The 21,050-nt window shown below is 35.4% G+C and overlaps 1 protein-coding gene across 3 annotated transcripts in view; it reads right to left on the bottom strand.

Moving 5' to 3' along the window:
- The window catches only part of LOC128031537 (CNK3/IPCEF1 fusion protein), a 29,930-nt gene that overhangs the window by 4,101 nt on the left and 4,779 nt on the right, over positions 1–21,050 (bottom strand). The window contains exons 4-16 of one of the 3 annotated variants that reach the window (XM_052619841.1): positions 20,935–21,019; positions 12,795–12,836; positions 12,364–12,483; positions 11,032–11,091; positions 9,264–9,332; positions 8,720–8,848; positions 6,823–6,911; positions 2,826–2,935; positions 2,390–2,514; positions 2,096–2,129; positions 1,812–1,987; positions 883–956; positions 388–459 (exon numbers count right to left, since the gene is read on the bottom strand). In XM_052619841.1, the coding sequence (XP_052475801.1) occupies positions 388–459; positions 883–956; positions 1,812–1,987; positions 2,096–2,129; positions 2,390–2,514; positions 2,826–2,935; positions 6,823–6,911; positions 8,720–8,848; positions 9,264–9,332; positions 11,032–11,091; positions 12,364–12,483; positions 12,795–12,836; positions 20,935–21,019 (1,185 nt within the window). Of the gene's footprint in view, positions 1–387; positions 460–882; positions 957–1,811; positions 1,988–2,095; positions 2,130–2,389; positions 2,515–2,825; positions 2,936–6,822; positions 6,912–8,719; positions 8,849–9,263; positions 9,333–11,031; positions 11,092–12,363; positions 12,484–12,794; positions 12,837–17,966; positions 18,090–20,934; positions 21,020–21,050 lie in introns of those variants that run through there. The other 2 variants (XM_052619843.1, XM_052619844.1) reach the window with 2 other exon arrangements.

The raw sequence follows: 21,050 nt of genomic DNA, 5'->3' as shown, positions 1-21,050 counted from the left end.
AATCCTCATCTTGTGAGTCTGTATACATTACCTGACTTGTATAATTCCTTTAATTAATAAAACAATGCAGATAGTGTAAAAATACTCAGCTGTCAATCTATGCAATCTATTCTAAACTCCCTCCCACTATTGTTTGAAGTCAACATGTCAATCGCTTATAGTTGCTATTGCATCGAACACATCTATTTTAATTCAAAAGGTCAATGCACAATCATTTGCACATGAAGAGAAACTGCAAGATGTGCAGTAAGATCTAATCATTGTGACATTTTGCCACGTTTTACAAAACCGTTTGAAAGAAATGCTCTCCAAGCTATAAAGTCATGAATGTTTGTCGTTTGGATGCAGCGATAAAGAACATGCTTGTTTGTATGCAGCCACACTCACTTGCTCATGTCTTTCACATTATCAGCAGCGAAGATAAAATTCTGGAAGCGCTGGTGGCACATTTGAAATACACTAGGAGATAAAGAGAAAGAGACAAAGAGATCAGATGATAATACTCATTAATCTTTGGGCAGAAGCCTTAGCAGCTTAATGAAAAAATCAAAACTAATTTGTCATCATGGTGGCAGGTTGTGCTGTTCAGTGTGTGTGGACTGCGGGGGAAGCTCTAAGGAATGTAAAGTGTAATTCTGTGTTATTCACACATCTCTGGCTAACTGGCCTCCTGCATCTGATACTCTCGCGGCCAACCACAAACATAGAGTCCAAGGAGACCGACGACTTCTGTTTCTTTATGACCGTGTGAACACAAACAATCAAGCCGAATGGGGTTTAACGTTCAGTCAACAGATACACTTCCCTTCAAATTTGACTCAATTGCAAATAATGATTGGGTAACCAGAACCAGCATCTTCTGTCTTGTGCAGAAATACTCACTACTTCCTCTTGTGTTCTCCTGCGCTCTCTATATTGTAGCTGCCGATTTTGATTAAGCCCTCCGCCTTCTCCTCCTGCACAAATATATGGGTTCAATAATTAATTTCAGTAAATCTACATTACCAGATTTTAAGAGATAGAAATACACAGACATTATAATTCTGTCTGATAAGCCGATAAACTGATAATTAGTCTCATGTTATGTATAAAACGCAGTTATTAAAATGTGACACAATTTTGTCTCAGTAATTTATAGGAATAGCCCACCCCAAAATAACTTTCTCTCCATCATATTGTTCCAAATCTGTATGATTGTCTTTTTTCTGGGGAACATGAAATGTAATATTTTAAAGAATGCTGGTAAATATACTGTACAGTTTCCCCTTTGACATACAATAAAACGTTTTTTTTTTTTAACAACAACAGAAAATAGCATTTTAATTTTTGGGTGGACAATCCCTTTAAAAAGAAAATGTGATAATCTTGTTAGATGCAAAAAGTAAATTTACATCACAATAATATAATGTACAGTATGAATAACGGATATACATTTTAAGATTGGAAATTAGAAATTAAATTTTAGTTATTAAAGGTTTTTAATATATTTCTTAGAGAAAGAAAATAAAAATTGTTTAAAGATTAACTATAAATGAGCATTAGATGACGATAAAGGTCATCTAATTGTAAAAATAGAAAATAAAGCGCAATTAACTATACAGTATCGGCCAAAAAATTGTAAATACTTAATATCGTCCATCCAATACGTTACAAATACATTGTGCATCTCTAGTACAGATTAAAATGCTTTTAAGGAGTGTTTCTTTCAGTTTTACAAAAAGTACTTAATGTAATAATTATGATACTTCTAATTGGTTACACAGATTGGCACTTAATGAACACGACCGCTTTACAAGTAAACTCGTACTAACCTGTTGGCTGTTATACCAATACATTGTAGGACCTTTCAGGACGAACCAAAATCGCTGCCATTTCTGAGTCAGGAAGACATTCGTTTCTTTTCTCTTCTTCCAAAGCCACCCGTCACAGTCTGGGCGGCCAAGTTCACGACAGGACACCTTTCTGCGGCTCAACGCTGTCCGTGTTCCTTAAGTGTACATAGATATCAGAGAGGTGTCATTATTTTGCAATGGATGAAATAAGGTGTCCTAAAAAAATACTGTGAAAATAATGAATGAACAAATCCATGCCTGACCTTTATTAGAACTCTTTTTGTTCTCCTTTTCCTCCTACGGTAAAAAGGAGTGTATAATTACACTGAGATCACAAGGTTTAAAGGAGTCTTTCTGCTGATTTTATCAGATTGCCACATTAGAAACACTTTACTGTGAGATGCCCCAAACGGATGCACACTCAAGTTCCTCAAAAGCAGAAGTGTGACAAATCATTACAATATCTCTCCAAAATGCTTTATGACTACAAAAGTGTATTAAGTTCTATGTCATACCTAATGTATGTTTATAAATGCATTAAAGGTTTTTGTTCTTACTCTTAGTCCTGCCATGTCGGGACAGGAGCTTGTGCTGGCTCGGTTGAGCTCTGGGCTTTTTGGGGATGGACTCCTTTCTGCAGGTGAACCTATTTCCAAACTGGTTCGACTTGCACACTGAGAATCTATAAAAGTGAAGACATACAAAAATATTTTAACGAGCTTACAAGATGAAACAATATGTCAGACATTTACAGGTCTAATTTCATCGTGTAAGCTCGTTAAAATATTAATTTCTTAAAAAAAAAAATCTTACTGAACTTTTGAAAAGAAAGCAGTGAGAAAAACTACATATACACCATTATTTTATGATGTGTGTAAACATTTTACTTATTACTTCTGAATGGACAGGATTTATAAAAAGTCTGTAGAATTATTTCTTTTTTTCCCAGCTGATGTCTTTTGTATTTTCTGTGAAGTCTGCGGCGACTCTTACCTGCCCTTGGCTTCAAGGTGTTTGGCTGATGCTCATTAGAGCTTTGTTCACTAGAGAGCGCTGATTTCTCCCTTCTGAAATGATGTGTGCTGTCTGATGCGTCTGGTGATCTGTGGTACATAAATATGAGGCGCCGTGTAGGATTTAAATCAAACTTAGCTTATCAATACATACATAAAACACGTGCATATACACCTATAAATTACTCGCATATACATGCATACTACTGAATGTTCAAAAATACATATATAAAAAACACATGAAAACTAATATGAAATCGATACCAATACATATAATGTTGGCAAAGTATGCATACACACTTGTGAATAACTTGCGTATACATATAAACTTGACACGTGCATACACCTACAGACACTCACATATACATATTAACTTGATCCATGCATATACACCTATTAAACACTCGCACATACATATAAACTCGCTGCATACAAACACAACTGCACATACTCGCACATACATATAAACTTGATCAGTGCATATACACCTATTAAACACTCGCACATACATATAAACTCGCTGCATACAAACACAACTGCACATACTCGCACATACATATAAACTTGATCAGTGCATATACACCTATTAAACACTCGCACATACATATAAACTCGCTGCATACAAACACAACTGCACATACTCGCACATACATATAAACTTGATCAGTGCACATACACCTATTAAACACTCGCACATACATGTAAACTCAATGAGCGCATACACATCCATAAAACACTCGTGCATACATAAACAATAACATTTACTAACGTATACAGTTCAGATGAGAAAAACATGTGTACATGTATATATGCGAGTGATTTCATATGTGGATGTGCGTGAATTTTCAGTATAAACGGAAGGCATTTCAGTGTAAACGGAAGGCGTTTCAGTTTAAAAGGAAGTCGTTTAAGCGTGTACGGAAGTAACCTGTCTAAATACCGCATTTGCAATCATGGACCGGGATTGTGCTACACCTGAAGCATTTTGCGGAATGTTCTTTTTTCGCCCACTATTATAAGATCAATTACCATCAGTTTGTGTTGCCTGCTCACCTGCAGTCTCTGTCTGCAGTCAGAAACACAATCTGAATCGCGCACTTTGTTTCGGCCTTCGAGCCCTGGTGGCATACAAAGCATCAATAACACGCAAACGATGCGATCATCCGCCGGCGAAGTTCACGGACCGTGATATCACACTTGTCAGTGGTGAAGTAACTGGCAGTTTCGATCTAGAAAAAGGTGAGAATTTCACTTCTATGCAATCTTCACGAAATAACTTCCAAACGCTATGCAAGTTAACGTTACACACACACATACACAGAGGGAGAGAGAGAGAGACAGTTTTGCCTCTAGTTAAAAAATATAAAATGTGTTCCCAACTAAGTCCCACTAGTGAACTTAGCCATTTTCAGAATTAAGTGTTTAAGCTATTTGCACAGAATCGGAATATCATAACTTCATAATATAGTGAGTATGTTTGCAAATATTTTGAACAAAACAAAATAAAAGCGATCCATGTGTCATACAGATCTATCGTGGCTGTGTTGTCACATGACAAGCATGACGCGTCGCCATGGAAACATTAAGGCGGTACATTCTAAAATAACGGTCGCCTAAAGAAACTCACGCTGGGGCTCAGCTAGAATATTTTAAACTCATGTGCGAAAGGGTTTTATTTCTGAAAATGGCTAAGCTCAAGTGGGACTGGGACTATTTCGTGAAGATTGCATAGAAGTGAAATTGTGAAATTCTCACCTTTTTCTAGATCGAAACTGCCAATTAACTTACTGCTGACGAGTGTGATATTATGGTCCTTGAACTCGCCGGTGTTATGAAATGTTCAGTGTCTGAGATATTTGGTGTCATTGAGAATAAAGGACTATATATAAAGACTCATATGCAGTAACAACTATTTAACTTTTTTTTTCTCCTTAAAAAAGGTTTCACATGGAAGTGCATGAGAGCCTACAGTTCATGTGGAGAATGTTTGTTTGTAATTAATGTATATGTTACAAATCAGCAGAGTTTGAAACTTGCACTTCTGCCTGTTATTTTGTTCCTAGTTTGCAGAAGCTCTTCTAATGGGGGAGACTCATTCTCAAGTTATATATGAGCCACTACTGCACACATACATGAAGACATGGGTAAACCCAACCTTCTCAGAATTAAGTTTTTTTATTATCTGATGCAGGGGATGGTGGATGTGTACTTTATCAGTGTAATAGTTAAACATCATATGCAAAAAAAAAAAAAAAAACTTGTTTGATACAAATTTTTTATTATTAACCAGTTTTAAAGTTTTACTACATTCTGTTCCTGAAATCCACAATTTTGAAATCAAGATAATCAAAGGTAATCAAATCAAGCACGTCCTAATAAAACATGTTTCGTGAATAAAGGGTATTGTAAAAAAAAAAAAAAAAAAAAAAAAGAGCATGGTCTGTGGACAATTCATCTCAAAGTGCACCACAATTCAGTATATGATTAAAGACAAAAACAAAGTGTATAAAGACATTTTACAACCTTTTTTTAACTATAGAGTACATTTTATCTACTAAATGTATCAGTTTTGGGAAAAAAAAAAATTTTGATCAAGAATCTTCCAGTTCATGTGTGTGTATATATACATATAACATTCCGATTTCGTTTTATTAAAAACTTTTTTTTTTTGAATGACTGAGCAAACGATTAGGAATGACACAGATCCATGTCCATAATTGCAAATTTGGTTACTTCCGTTCACACTGTAATGCCTTCCGTTTATACTGAAAATTCACGCACATCCACATATGAAATCACTCGCATATATACATGTACACATGTTTTTCTCATCTGAACTGTATACGTTAGTAAATGTTATTGTTTATGTATGCACGAGTGTTTTATGGATGTGTATGCGCTCATTGAGTTTATATGTATGTGCGAGTGTTTAATAGGTGTATGTGCACTGATCAAGTTTATATGTATGTGCGAGTATGTGCAGTTGTGTTTGTATGCAGCGAGTTTATATGTATGTGCGAGTGTTTAATAGGTGTATATGCACTGATCAAGTTTATATGTATGTGCGAGTATGTGCAGTTGTGTTTGTATGCAGCGAGTTTATATGTATGTGCGAGTGTTTAATATGTGTATATGCATGGATCAAGTTAATATGTATATGTGAGTGTCTGTAGGTGTATGCACGTGTCAAGTTTATATGTATACGCAAGTTATTCACAAGTGTGTATGCATACATTGCTAACATTATATGTATTGGTATCGATTTCATATTAGTGTTCACGTGTATTTTATATATGTATTTTTGAACATTCAGTAGTATGCATGTATATGCGAGTAATTTATAGGTGTATATGCACGTGTTTTATGTATGTATTGATAAGCGAAGTTTGATTTAAATCCTACACGGCGCCTCATACATAAACAAACACACACACACACACAAACCCTATATGAAAGCATGTAACATTAAAAAAATTATCGAAAAACACGGTCGGCTAATTGGCCCTTTTCAGTGCTACATACACAGCAGCAGCTTCAATGCCATATAAACTGACCCAAACACACACATAGTATAGTTCACATTCAAATTCAGTTCAGCCATGCCCTACACACACACACACACACACACATAGACCTGAGACAGTGGATCACTCGCATGTCATCACTGTAGCTCACAGAAAACAGTTATGAAAGAAGAATTTAGATTATGAAACACACAGGCAGAGAAATGGAGACTTTCACTTCTTATACACAGTTTACTGTAAAAGAGTAAAATGACGAAAAGCACAGAATCAAGGCTAAGTATTATACTGTAGGTTACATGAGAGAAGCAGACTAAATTATCATATTTTAAAGGCTCCAACTACTTTAATTTCCTTTTTAATTTCAGTAAACACAAAATAAGCGACTTGAAATGCCTCTACAGTGCCTGAAATCATGCAGATTTAGCATGGGAAAAAGCATCTGAGGATACTCACCTAAAGGACAGAGAGTGGACTGAAGCTGCCACCCTGACCAAGAGAGAATGACTGTTTTTCTCTCCCTCTTCTTCCTCTTCCCCCTCTCTCTGAAAGCAAGGAATTGATCAGATTGATGAGATGTTTGGAAAAACCCAATGTCGCTGCAGAGAGTGACTCATGAGGCGAAGTGTGTTGGCGAGACATTTTAGGTGTGTGAGTTCATGAGTGCATTTTCATGTCTTGTGAATGATCGTGGTAAGTTTGTGGCATGTATGACATTTTACGTTTCGGTTTCCAATAAGACTGTGTGCTACTGCCTGTGTTTGGGTTTATTAAGCAATACTTTTTGAGCGAATATATATATGTTTAATTTTAGGATTACTTTAGGCTATATGAAAACAATTTGCGTCTATAGCATGTCCTCATTTAAACATGAATTTTCATTAATTAAAACTGTTAAAAATATTATTTTATGAAAATGAAAACAGAAATAAAAATGAAATCTCATTTAAAATATTAAGAAAAACTATAACAGTATATCAGTGAGACTAAAACACCACTGGAATGTGCCTGATAGCTCAGAAATTGATGTGAAAAAGTCTTGTGTCTGGACTCATCAGTATGTAGTGGGTCTGTGTGTTTGTCTGAGCTCCTTGCACATCCTCATGGATCGGTCCCTCAGGGTCACCAACAGACCCAATCATTTTAAAATCCACTTGACTGCTACATCACACACTGTCCTGAGTGTTTGCAGACACAGGAGACTGGAGGCTAGGAAGTCACTGTTGTCATGACGATGCTCTTAATTCATAACATGTTCAAATGAAAATGAGATTGTCTCTTTTCCATCTGAAAATGTTTATTTCAGTGTGCATGTCTGAGTCTGTATGTGTGAGAGAGAGAATCACAAAGAGGAAATGTGCGCATCGCTTATTGAACAAGCATAACCACATGTGACATGATGTGAACATGTGACGTCAATAAATCTGTTGCAAAGCAACCGCTAAAAGAACCAACAGTGTAAAATGCTTGCAGCACCTCATATGAGACTCATGTGTTCATTTCTAGCTGGTTATTGAACACCATCAAAACAGTTTGGTTTTGTCAGGCGCACAGCAAAAATCATATTTTTTTACTGTATCTGGCTGCAACACATGCACAAGAAAAAGCCACGAGAAACTTTTTACAGACCAGATTCAAAGCTCATCTGCATTTGGTTAGGAGACACTGATTTTTATTTATATTATCACTACCTGAATGTACATTAATTTAAGCTCACTCTTTCATCATATAAGAAATGAAATGACATATATTATATGTAGTTAATAGTAAATGAATGAACGTCACCAAAATGTGTGAAAATACACAGTATATTGTTGATATATGACATGTATGAAACCCCATGCCAGCAAATCATGCTTTGGTAAATCATAACTACTACTACTACTACTACTACTATAATAATAATACAATTATGACAAGTCAAAATTGTCACAACTTTTGACTTTGTAACTATGTGGCTTTTTATGTCACAATTTCACATTTCTATGTAAATTATGACTTCCTAAAGCAGGATTGTGGCTTATGTGGCTGAGATGAGATTCCATAGATAAGTCATGATAGTGAAACTTTTCATCCTTTCTTTCCAGTGACAGCTAATCTCAGTTTCTGTATTGAATACAATAAGTTCATATACAAAATAACGTACAAACGTTCAGACCAGCGCAGTCAACAAAGATCTGTCTAGCATTAACAAAGTAGACATACCCCTAGGAAATGAAACTGTATAAAACTAATATTTTAATAATTTAATTCAGTGTTTGTTCATATTTTAATATAATGTATATACATAATGTAAATATGTATTTTGAAAATGCTTAATGTGGCATATGTTTAATAAAAGCATGAGTAGAACCTCTAGTACCTCAGACTTGTTTTGGCTCTCCTTGCGTTTCAGGAACCCTGGAAGCCTCCTCAAAACCAGAGAGACTCCATTCGGATTTTCCTCCAGTTTTTTAACAAGGTTTGCCCGGCTCCAGCCAACCTGAAATAGGATGTATCGGTTACACTGCATGAAATTGGTGATTCTTTTAGAACTAATGCTTGTTGCTGCACCTATCTATAGATCATTTTCAGAAAACTGTGATAGTTTTTTTTTTATTTACTAAAGTTAAAATTGCTTTTTGAATTTAAAAATCTCTTTCTATAGAGTTTTTCTTATCTGCTTATCAGTTATTATAGGATACTAGGCCACAAAACTATTGATAATCCAAATTAGTGGACAAAAGACATCTGCTCAAATCCAGCTGGTCATCAAATAGACTTACTTTGCTAAACCAGGGTTCAGCCCCTCTCATCCTAAATAATTTCCTTCCTTACAGCAGTCTTTATGTAAATAACACTAGTATATCACTATCAATACAGTTAAATGTTATTAGCGCTGAACTGTTACCACTTACAACTATCTGTCCGTTGACCTGAAGGACTTCATCTCCCGCTAAAATCTTCTCACAGATCTCTGTAGGAGACTGTAAGACAGGATTTATGGTTACGTACAACACAGTGTTCTGAGACAAACTAATAAGTATATCAGCACAAAAATTATTACTACTACCAATAATACCAAAGGAATTGAACGCAGCATCAGCATCTTTAAGATTGGATGATTATTTTACACTACTGTTCAAAAATTAAACTTCAAATTCATTTTTTATATCACATAAAAAAAAGATTTTTCAATATATTTAAATTTAAAACCGTTATTTTTAACCATTATGTCATTTCACAATATTACTTTTACTGTATTTTTTATCAAATAAATGCTGTCTTGGTAAGCATAAGACATATCTTTCAAAACTATAAAAAAACAACCCTAAATTTTGAAAATATGTAATTTGTGTGTGCATTAGTGTATTTGTGTATTAGGGCTGCACGATGTGTCGTTTAAGCATCGATATCGCGATTACGAATCCACGATAGTCACATCGCATAATGTGCGATGTAGGCTGTGTAGTTGATCCGTTATTCATTAACTGTACGGGCCAGCTGCTCCCCGGCTCTTGACGAATGTGATTCACGGATAAATTGCACAGCTTAACCATCATAGGGTGAAAGTTTATCATTTGCATGTGTTTTTAAGAACAATGATGTTCTATTTATTAAACTATATAACTACATTATTTAACATTTACTACTACTAAACTGCTCTTCTACAACATTGTTAATTTCAACATTTAGGCCTTCATTGTTGAAATCAAAAGTTGTACAGTATTTGTTAACATAGTTAAGGCACTGTGAAGTAACATTACCAAACAATGAACAGCTGTTTTTATAAACTAAGATAAACAAATATTAATAAATATAGCAACAAAAGTATTGCTCGTGGTAAGTTCATGTTAGTTAATATGTTAACAATTCAAAGCATATCCTAAAATTACAAACAAATAATTTACTCTAATTTAAAGAATACTCTGATGTTTAAATCATTTACAATGATAATGTAAGTGTGCTCACCCCATTTTTGTTTAAGAAAAAATTAGATTAGATTTCATATAGCAATATATATAGCTGAAAAATAAAATATCGCAATGTCATTTTTTCCCAATATCATGCAGCCCTATTGTGTATCCCATAGTGTTCCTGTGGCTCAAATGGTAAAGCAGGTAGTGGGTTCAATTCCCAGGGAACACGTTAGATAAAAAAAGTTTAGACTAAATGCACTGTATAAGTCGTTTTGGATAAAAGCATCTGCTAAATGCATAAATGTAACTTGAATGTGTGTGTGTGTCTTGAATAATATCGCTCTTCTTTTTATATGAAACTAAAGAGTATGGCATCACAACTCCCTCTTCTCCTATTTCTGACCCTAATGAAGCCAGTTCACTTTGAAGCATCATTTTATCTCATTCTCTCAGGTAATTAGAAGAAAGAAAAATGAGCCAACAATTCAAACCCATGATTCTTGTTTTAAGTGAGTCCAGACACCTTTAACTAGCACACTTTTTCCCTAGGAGGAAGTTTACTCAATCTGTTCTGAGCCAATTAATTCATGCATGCATTCACTGCAAACAATATCTCCCAGCAGACAATTTAAGGGATGTTTTACATTTGTTTATGCAAAAAAAAAAAAAAAAAGACATCTTCTCCCTAAATAAATACATGATACAATGATACTTTTCAATATTGGTTAAATAAATGAAGCAGTGGGGTACCATCAACCCGTCCTACCTCTGCTGCTTTCCCAGTGACAAAATGATTTCTGGATCCTGTGGTGGTGATCTCAATTCCCTATGTGAAAAAATAATGTGCATATCATGGCAAGAATATGTAGACCTTAGCTAAACTACAATTAAGTGGATTTGATATTGGCTCCTATAAGCAAGATGAGAATGTGGGCTGGTAATTGAAATAAATCAACCCTGCTGGCTTGTTTTACTATTCAGCTATCCTGCCAGAATTATGGCAAGAAATTCAAAAGGAGAACTGAGGGAGCATGTTCAAACTGGTACTGGTCAATGAATCAATACAGTATCAGATGTCAGCCAAAGTTGGATCAAAATAGTATTGAAAATAAGCTGTAAGTACAGAGAACACCTGCTTAAGAGACAATGAACCAGTTTGGTCCAACCTCAGGCTAACTGAATCCATTAGTATATATCACATCAATAATAACAGATCATGTCAAATTATTATAATCTCATGCCAGTTCATTATGTCAAAATATACACCTAATTAAATTTCCCACAACTTCTCTCCAGGAAACAGTAGAGGCAGGTCTCACTTGGCAAGAATCACCAGTATTTTTTACATTTTGAGAGACATTCCTGAAACCCTCTTATTGGATTTCCTTGAATGGTTTGTGGATGACTGCCAATGTAATCATACATGTTGCATTGTGTGTTTGTGTCTGATTTGAAAACACACAAAACATAAAGGAGCCAAATTCACCTCAAACGTCAAAAATGATAAAGAGTATAACTGTTCTCAAACAGGGCAAATTTAAACCAATTATACAATTTTTAATTGAATAATTTATTAGTCCACAGACACCTTACAGAAGAACTTGGAACTGCCAAGTGTTTGTGTCTAAAGTACAGGAAGGAAGAGCTTTACATAATTAAACTCTCTTTAAATAGCTTCACCTTTAGCAACATATCAGCGGAATACAATTCAAAGTAAATGGACTAGTAGAAATGATTTGAACTGTGTTTAGAGAAAGAGATAAGAGAGACAGAGATGGATAAAGATGATATTCAAATGAATATTTAGTTTAAACTCCCATCTGTAACTCTATACTAAGCATCTGATCTTTAACATTCGCAAATTAATGCAAAGTATCCAAATAAACATTTAATATAGAAAATTACTTGAACTTTATACATTCTTTTTTCAAAGTTAAAATTCAAACAAGATCACTGGAGTATGTCTTACAAGAAAATTATATTTCAGTCTTTCTACTTCAATGTGGTACTTGCCGTTAACTTTGTAATTAATTATGAAATTGGACAAGGAGAGAGGCTGAAATAGAGAAAGAATGAATTACTGTAAAGAAGTCATTACCACTTGATCTCCTGGTGAAGCTGGGACCAGGTCGACACTCTCCAGCTGGGCAGTATGGGTAAGAAGAGGCAATGGGGTGTCAGACAAAATCTCATCACACACTGCTACCAATTGACGACACTAAAGAGAGAGACGGCGAGGCAGAAAAAGAAAAACAAATGTCTAGTTAATGAAAGATGGATCATCTCATCTGAATTAACGACTATTATCACATATATTATTGGAATATAAAGGGTTATATATAGTACCATTTAACTGGTTGTGGTCAGTTAAATGTTTTTTGGAAGCAATGGTAAAAAAGACATATGAAATGGTAATAATATAATATAATATAATATAATATAATATAATATAATATAATATAATATAATATAATATAATCAAAAGATGTAGAAAGTAAGAGTGAAGACAGAAGACCCATGATCTCTTACTATGGAGATGATGTCCTTCTCCTTTTCAAACACCGCGGTTTCCTACGGGGAAGAGAGAGCGAGAAATGAGAACATTTACTAAAAATGCAAGTACTTCCACCCACTGAGGACTCTGATCCAGAATTCAGAGGTCTTCAAACACACATGAAGGGAGTTTACCTAACCCACTCACGCCAGGGCTGATTCAGCTCCTTCACACTTCCCAATGAAACACTTCCTTAAACAGAGAGACACTGCACACCGCTAACACACAGCAAACAACCCTCAAACCATTTAATCCATTACAGGAGCCGTACAAGACCTAAGAACCAGATTGCATACACACCAACACACACACACATACTCATACGTAATGACTGGAACATGTAGATCATAGTCTAATTAAAGGATTAGGTTGGCTGCTGAGGATCAGTGGCAAGAGAAAAAGTGCACCCTCACATCTCCTGATTTACTGATGAGACAGATCTTATACAACATTCCCGAAGACAAACACTGAATCCCAGACCACCAACAGATTTGCTTCAGCCAATACACAACTCACTCAGCCATGAAGCACAGTACAATTAAAAACCAAAACAAATAAGGGCTCATATCTAGCCTCAGATCTGTTTGTATTAGTTAAACAGATTCAGAGTTAGTCCATCTGAAAGTATGTACTTCATGCAATCAGGTGTGTGACAGAGAGGATATGACATGACACTCAGCTGAAGAATTTTGTGGGAGGTATGTGTGACACTGATGGCACACTTCTCCTTAATTTGAACAGGTGTGTCACTTCCCCTCATAAGAGATCGACACACGCAATCACATTCAGGCTCACATTGAGTTTCATTTGAATGCGTTCATTCCAGTGGTTCATCAAAACATTACAGGTTCAGAGGTAAACCATCAGTGGAGTTAGTTAAGGCAAGAATCATTATTATTACTTTTCATTCTACTGCTTGTTAGCTTAAGCTCTATATTCAATTATATTTAGCATACAGTATATTTTATAAATGTGTGTGTTTTATATATAAAATATGTCAAATGTATTGTTTAGAAATAAACCCCTCAATTCCCCTATAAAAGCACCCACGGTTTGGAGTAAAAACAATGAGATCTGACAGAGAGTTGGCGATTTAACACATGAGTGACTGCTGGGATTCAATTTTAAATGAGAGCAATTATCTGCTTTGTTTGAGATGATTGGATAAGCATACAGTTGTGCTTCCGAGCAGTTTTTTTTTTTATGCACAAGTGCTTGGAACTAAGATGCCACTGCCAGGGAAACAGATGTAAACGTAAAACTGAAGGGAATGACAGAATGGAATGATTTCCCAGAAGATGAGACACTTGTCATGTCTTTAATGTAATTTAGTTCAATATCTTCTACTGTGTATTCAAACCCTGTCAAAGAAAACTGCCAGAGTATCTCTTTATAGGTCATTATAGTACAGTTCAAGGACAGGTCAGCCCTTACTGCTGATCTGAGAGTCATCTTGCTGATTTACCACAATAAATATCATCTTAATCACTGCAGGATAAGTTACAACCAAGTCTAATCCGAATCAGAAACTACAAAGTAGTTCACAGAATCAGCTGTTATTTTCATTAAACATGTCTGCAACCTCTCTACTTTTTTAATAATTTTGTGACTTTGATTATCCAGATGCAAATTTCTTTTCTTTTTTTTAACCTCATTATTTGTTATAAAAATGTCATAACAACTAACTTCAGGCTTCTACCTGTTGAAATATAATGGGCTTCTCCAATCATTCAGTCTGCTTAAACCTAACCCCTTTCTTACAATCATGTGAAATTCTACATTCAGATCTGCCTCCATTTTTCAGTGCAATAAATCTGTGTACATAAAGTCCTTGTCATAATTTTTTCCTATTTAAAAAATCTTTTAAACTCTGATGTACACCATAATATGGAAGAAAACCTCGGTTGCTACTTGTTTCATTGCTAATTTAAATGAGGTAAGAAGAGGAGAATATTTAGTCTTGATATTTTGCTGTGCATATTTTTTGCAATGTTTTTTTAAGCCCTATTTTCTTTTTTATGCATGCAGCTGAGCAGATATAAATGAAAACTAAAACCTCAGTTTAAAAACTGAAAAGGAGAAGGACACCTGCTATTCATTTTCTGTCCAGTCCTGTTATTTTCCTCATCCTTTCGTTCTATTGAGGCTGACATCCTCAAACAAAGGAGCATCATTCAGCTCAAAAGCTTTTACCTTGTTATCTTCTAGTTCCCAACAAAGCTCTTCATTTCACACTGATAAAGATCATTAACCCTGTTTTCAAAACTGCAGAAAGAGAGAGCTTCCCTCAGTGACAAAACACAAGTCAGCTGTTCTCTCCCCATTCTACACCTTCTTCTCCTTCTTTCTGTAGTTCACTGGCATGACAAATAACTGCATTTGCAGCTGCATACAATGACAGATATGGAGCAAACCAAAGTATATACGGTAAATGTTCTGTCTCTAGGCAGAGACAAACAGCAACCAAATTCTCTATTAGGGGGTCACAGACCAGCAGACCTGAAGATACTAAAAAAAGATCTGACTTACATCTCACATGGATCCATTTACACTCCTCAAACACATAAACAACATGTGGGAACAACATGGTTGGAACTTTCCATTGACTTCCATTGGTTTTTATACTCAGCTGAGGATATTTTATATCCCCTAGCCCTCATAGAAACCTTTCTACATGTTTACATGGTCAGTAAGGCATTTTTACTATGTCTATTAAACTTGCATCCCATTCTGTACTACCTTCTAGACTGAATTTCCTAGCAAAAAATATACACATCAAGTCTAGTTGTGAGTAAACTGAGCTGTAGCATTACTGTTTGATATCATCTAACATTGACCACATATTGAGTAAAATTAAATCTGAACTGAATTTAGTCACTCTACAGAAGAGACGACTTCCAAAATTCCATGACACAGACGGTTTCTTAAATACAATTTCCTCTTAATAAAAACCAGCAAATATTATTAAAAAAAAAAATTCTGAAGTGTAAACATCAAGGCAAAAATATATTCAAGACAAAAAAGATAAAACAAGCACACACAGTACCTCTGTCTGATCGACGTGACCTTTTCTGCTTAATCCACTGATGTATTTCAGTATAGTGTGTGTGTGTGTGTGTGTGTGTGTGTGTGTGTGAATTTCCTTTTGCACCCTCTCTCACTCTCCACCTCTTATCTCTCTTTTAATTAATCTTTCACTCCCTCACCGCTCCTCCTTCAAGTTCATTACTCCTCTCTCTCTTTCTTGATAAAGTCTGCTAATTATTCCACACTCCCCGGACATTGCTGCCAATACATACAAACACACCAAAACACGCACAGGTGCAATTATATCTCTGAAACAAAGAGTTTCCCTTCATATCTGGGTTAACCCTGGAGACACTGAATATTGGTTCATCTGTTCATTAAAACCTCAGCACCACCAGTGAGCAAGACACAGTCATCCACGTATGACGCACACTAGTATCACCAGAAAAGTTTGCTTTACATGATGACCTTTGACTTCAGTGGACGTGGTTTCTATAAGGAACAGAGGCCCACCTGTCCCCTAACACCTGTCCTGGTCTTCATGGCTTTAAATGTCAGAAACGTGTTAAACGTAAGCAGAATGAACTCTCTTTTTCAGAAAACCTTTAGACTGAACTGTGAAGTGAAGTGTTCTGACCTCAATCAGGTGTGAACCGTTTTGATTTAGAATTTATTGGCTGTAAATTAACATACATTTTTCTATATTTCTAAAAATGTATGTATACACATATAATCATTCAAAGGTTTGGGGTCAATAAGACTTTATTTTTAAAGAAATCATTTTTTTATACAGCAAGGATGCATTAAAATGTTTAAAAGTGACTAAAGAAATGATTTAATGTCACAAAATATTTCTATTTCAAATACGGTAAATGCTGCTAATGTGAAGAAAAAAAAAATCACATCTTCTACAAAAAAAGTGACTGTTTTCCACAGTGATAATAATAAAAAATATATATTTCTTGAGCAGCAAATCAACATATTAGAATGATTTCTGAAGGATCATGTGATGCTGACAAGACTGGAGAATGACTGCTGAAAATTCAGCTTTACCATCACAGGAATAAATAACATTTAAAAACAAAAACCATTAATATCTTTCAGTAATATCAAAATATTTCTGTTTTCACTGTATTTTTGATCAAGTAAATGCAGTCTTGGTGAGCATAAGAAACTTGTTTCAATTGCATTTTTTTCTTTTAATGAATGATCCTAAACTTTTGAATGGAAATGTGTAACATTAGTATTTTTACTGGTGGTCTTAGACTTTTGGACCCTGCTTTATGAATGATTATGTAAGGATCGGTGATCCAGAGCACCTTTCAGTTTGTACATTAACTCCTTTCTTACTGCTGCTGCTCTTACATGAAAAAGTTCCTGATTGTAGCACAAGAAAGAATTTGTACTTATGATACATCCAAAATACTGTATGTAGTATAAACAGGAAGTATAAAAACAATGCTTTTAAACGGGAAAAAATGCCATTAGCTTTAGGAAAACAAACCCAGTGACAAAGCAGAAAGGAAGAGAGAACAACTCTCTAGTGATATACTCACTAGTGTTTGTGTGTGTGACAGCTGACAGAAAGGAGCTGATAGTATCAAGTGTCAACATTCTTAATGTGCACATTGCACATTGTTTCTCCATACAAGCACATAAACACGTAGGTTCTTTCTCATTTCCACACTTTCCTTCCCCTCTTTAGCAATGCTGTTTGACTGAGTCACATCACGAATCAAAAAACTTTTTTTTTCTTATTTCCTTCCCTGCATACACAAACAGCTCCAAAAAGTCATTGAAACTTTAAAGCAGACAAGAAATCTGCAAGAAACATTAAGCAAATGTTTCAGATGCCTTTCGAATGATAAAACAAACACAAATCTTTAAATAGATGCTATCTGATTTCCAACAACACTGTGACGCTCTTAACATGTTTTATGATTTAATATATGTGTGTGTGTGTGTGTGTGTTTTGTTTGCACCCAAGTAAATGTGACTGTTAAACATGTGAAGCATTCTGGGTAAAAGTATGCCACTTTAATGAATTTTAGAGAGAGAGAATAAGCAATCAAAACGTATTAAAATATAAAATTATCAATAGATGGAAAAACAAACCCTACTGTTCCAGGTCCAGACGAAAGATTCTCTTCTGACGAAGTGAATATCATGCGACTTTCTCTCCTGTACGCTCACCACAGGTGAATAACACACTACTGAAACTTCTTTCAGTTTTCACAGTCTGACTTTTAATGGCCACCCCCCCTCTCTCTCTCTCTCTCTCTCTCCCTCTCTCACCCTCTTCCCCTCTCTACGCCTCTCTCTCTGACAGCATTAGCCCTCTTGCGTCCATTGAATATGTGTAATCAAAACCATGTGTTTGTCAGCATTATAGTGTGTTTGTGAGTGTCTGGCACATAACAAAGTAATTAAAAAAAAAAAAAAAAAAAATGTAGGTTGGCAAGCTGCACAAAGAACACCACAAAAGGCAGCACTGACAGATTTAAAAATCACCAGAACTGACTTTGATCATTTGAATCACTACAGCCTGTGCATATCACTATATATGCACAAAAATTAATATTTTTGACCCTCATTCTGACCTTCTGTCAGAATGATCCCATTTTTAGGGGGTGGCAACTTTAAGGCTGGTCAGTAAACAGCCACTGTTATGATTGGCTAACTTCATTGAATAGGAAATAGTATCCATGCCCCCTCGCTATAGCATCACGACAACTGCATTGATCCAAACATTATCCATAAAAAAAACATTATATACAGACAAAACATAAAAAAAAAAAAAAAATCATAACTTACGGTTTGCATTGCAGCTGCTGTCAGATTCAATACAATTGGCTGCATCTTCTTTCAACAACAGTTTCTTTCCCAACTCTCCATTACACTGTGCTTGGTTTACAAAACTATCTGTAGTCAAGTGCTCTGAACAAACATATAGTAATCTGCCGCAATCTGAGATGCCATTAAAATAAACAATTCACTTACTCCATATGCTGGGATCCTTCTGAAGTCTGTACAGAGAAGCAAACAAGCTGTTTAAATAGGATGCGTCACAGCGAACGTTCCTTTACTCAGTCGGCAGACTCAAGCTTGTGGACTATGTCACAAATTTGAATAGGCATCTGTATACTGTATCCAATGCAAAAAGTATCATAATAAAGTATTATATAAGTATTATAATTCTATTTAATTTTTATGCAAAACAACACTGGCATCCAGTGTAGACAAGTGTCAGCTATTAAGACTGAACACCAGGGCGGTGGTCTATTTGTTGATATCTTGCTCTGGAGGCAGTCATATATAATTTTTTTGCCTGTGTGACATCACAAATCTCACAATATCCAAACGATATATTGGATAATATCTGTTTATGGAGATTGGTTAAATAAATGCTTTGCTTATAACACGGAAGATGTTTTAATATATGAAACTTAAAGTATTTTTAATGGTATAAAGTAGTGGTGGGAGAAAAGCTCGATGCATCGATGCATCGCGATTCGTTATCTAACGATCCAGAATCGATTCTCAAAAATTCAGAATCGATTCTGTGTTCAATTCAAATGCGAGCGCTGTCAAGACTCACGTGACCAAACAAAAAAGACGGTGATGGACGACCGTTCATATGCTGGTGAATTTAAGATAAAATGGACAAACTACGACTTGCACCATCTCATTTAAAATCGGATGTGTGGCAACATTTTGGATTTTCTGAAGACACCGAAGGTGTTGTTAATAAAAGCCATACTGTTTGCAAAGTCTGTAGCGCCATATTCAAATATTTTGGCAACACGACTAACATGAAGAAACATATTACGCGGTTCCACTTCCACTCTTCCAATCACGAACACTCCCGGTTACATTCAAAGGACCCTGGATCAAGTAGCAAAGCTTCCACCGAATTCTGAAAAGGCAAAACGAATTACCCGATCAGTGGCGGGTTTTATGGCCAAAGATCTGCGCCCGTACTCGGTTGTGGAAACCAAGGATTTCGCACGATGTTACAGGTACTTGAGCCACGATACACTTTGCCCTCACGTCGTTATTTTAGTGAGACGGCTGTCCCCGCACTCTACAGTGAGTGTAAAGATCACATCTTAGAATCCCTAATTTTCCCTGTCATACAAATTGAGAACTGTTTATTCTTAATGATTGTTCATTGCAATTGTATGGCTTACCATTCATTCAGAGTTTGTTAATCCTGAAAATAACTTTGTTAATAAATTAAAAGTATTGAAAAAGAAATATTAATAATCATTTTAATTTGGCAATACTGTCAAACAGATATTCTAACTATATACAAAAAGCATAGTAACTCCAATTTTGGTTAAAATAAAAAGTTTAGAGTATTTTTTGCACAGCAGGATAATTAATTAAGAATCGTTTTGGGAATCGGATCGTTCCTCCCAGAATCGGAATCGGATCGAATCGTTAAGTGCCTTAAGATTCCCACCTCTAGTATAAAGACCTCTTATACACTGAACAAAATTATAAACGCAACGCTTTTGTTTTTGCCTTCATTTCATGAGCTGAACTCAAAGATCTAAGACTTTGTCTATGTACACAAAAGGTCGATTTCTCTCAAATATTGTTCACAAATCTGTGTAAATCTGTGTTAGTGAGCACTTCTCCTTTGCCGAGATAATCCATCCACCTCACAGGTGTGGCATATCAAGATGCTGATTAGACTGCACAATTATTGCACAAGTGTTCCTTAGGCTGTTTGCTCACTAACACAGATTTAGACAGATTTGTGAACAATATTTTTAGAGAAATAGGGCTTTTGTGTACATAGAAAAAGTCTTAGATCTTTGAGTTCAGGTTATGAAAAATGGGGGCCAAAACAAAAGTGTTGCATTTATAGTCTTGTTCAGTGTATGTGAAAAAGACCCTTATTTATTTCAGTGTGTTACTCAAAGATTTTGCTTTATTGTTATTATGAAACTTGACGGTCACCACCCTATTCGCTTTTATTTTATGGAAAAGAGCAACTTAAGTACTCTGTTACAACATGATGAGCAAACAATACAATTTTTTGGGTGAAATCTCCCTTTAAAACACTGTAACGACACTTACCTTGTGTACTGTAATGTCCAGATCTTTACACAGAGTGGCAATTTTCTCATTTGCTTTTTGACCTGTCTGCTGTGCAAACTGATACCTGTAAAAACAGACATGCATATTATGACTGA

Source organism: Carassius gibelio, chromosome A17, assembly GCF_023724105.1.
Source record: "Carassius gibelio isolate Cgi1373 ecotype wild population from Czech Republic chromosome A17, carGib1.2-hapl.c, whole genome shotgun sequence".
In the NCBI taxonomy this organism is placed as follows: domain Eukaryota; kingdom Metazoa; phylum Chordata; class Actinopteri; order Cypriniformes; family Cyprinidae; genus Carassius; species Carassius gibelio.
This window is presented reverse-complemented; position numbering and strand designations above follow the sequence as displayed.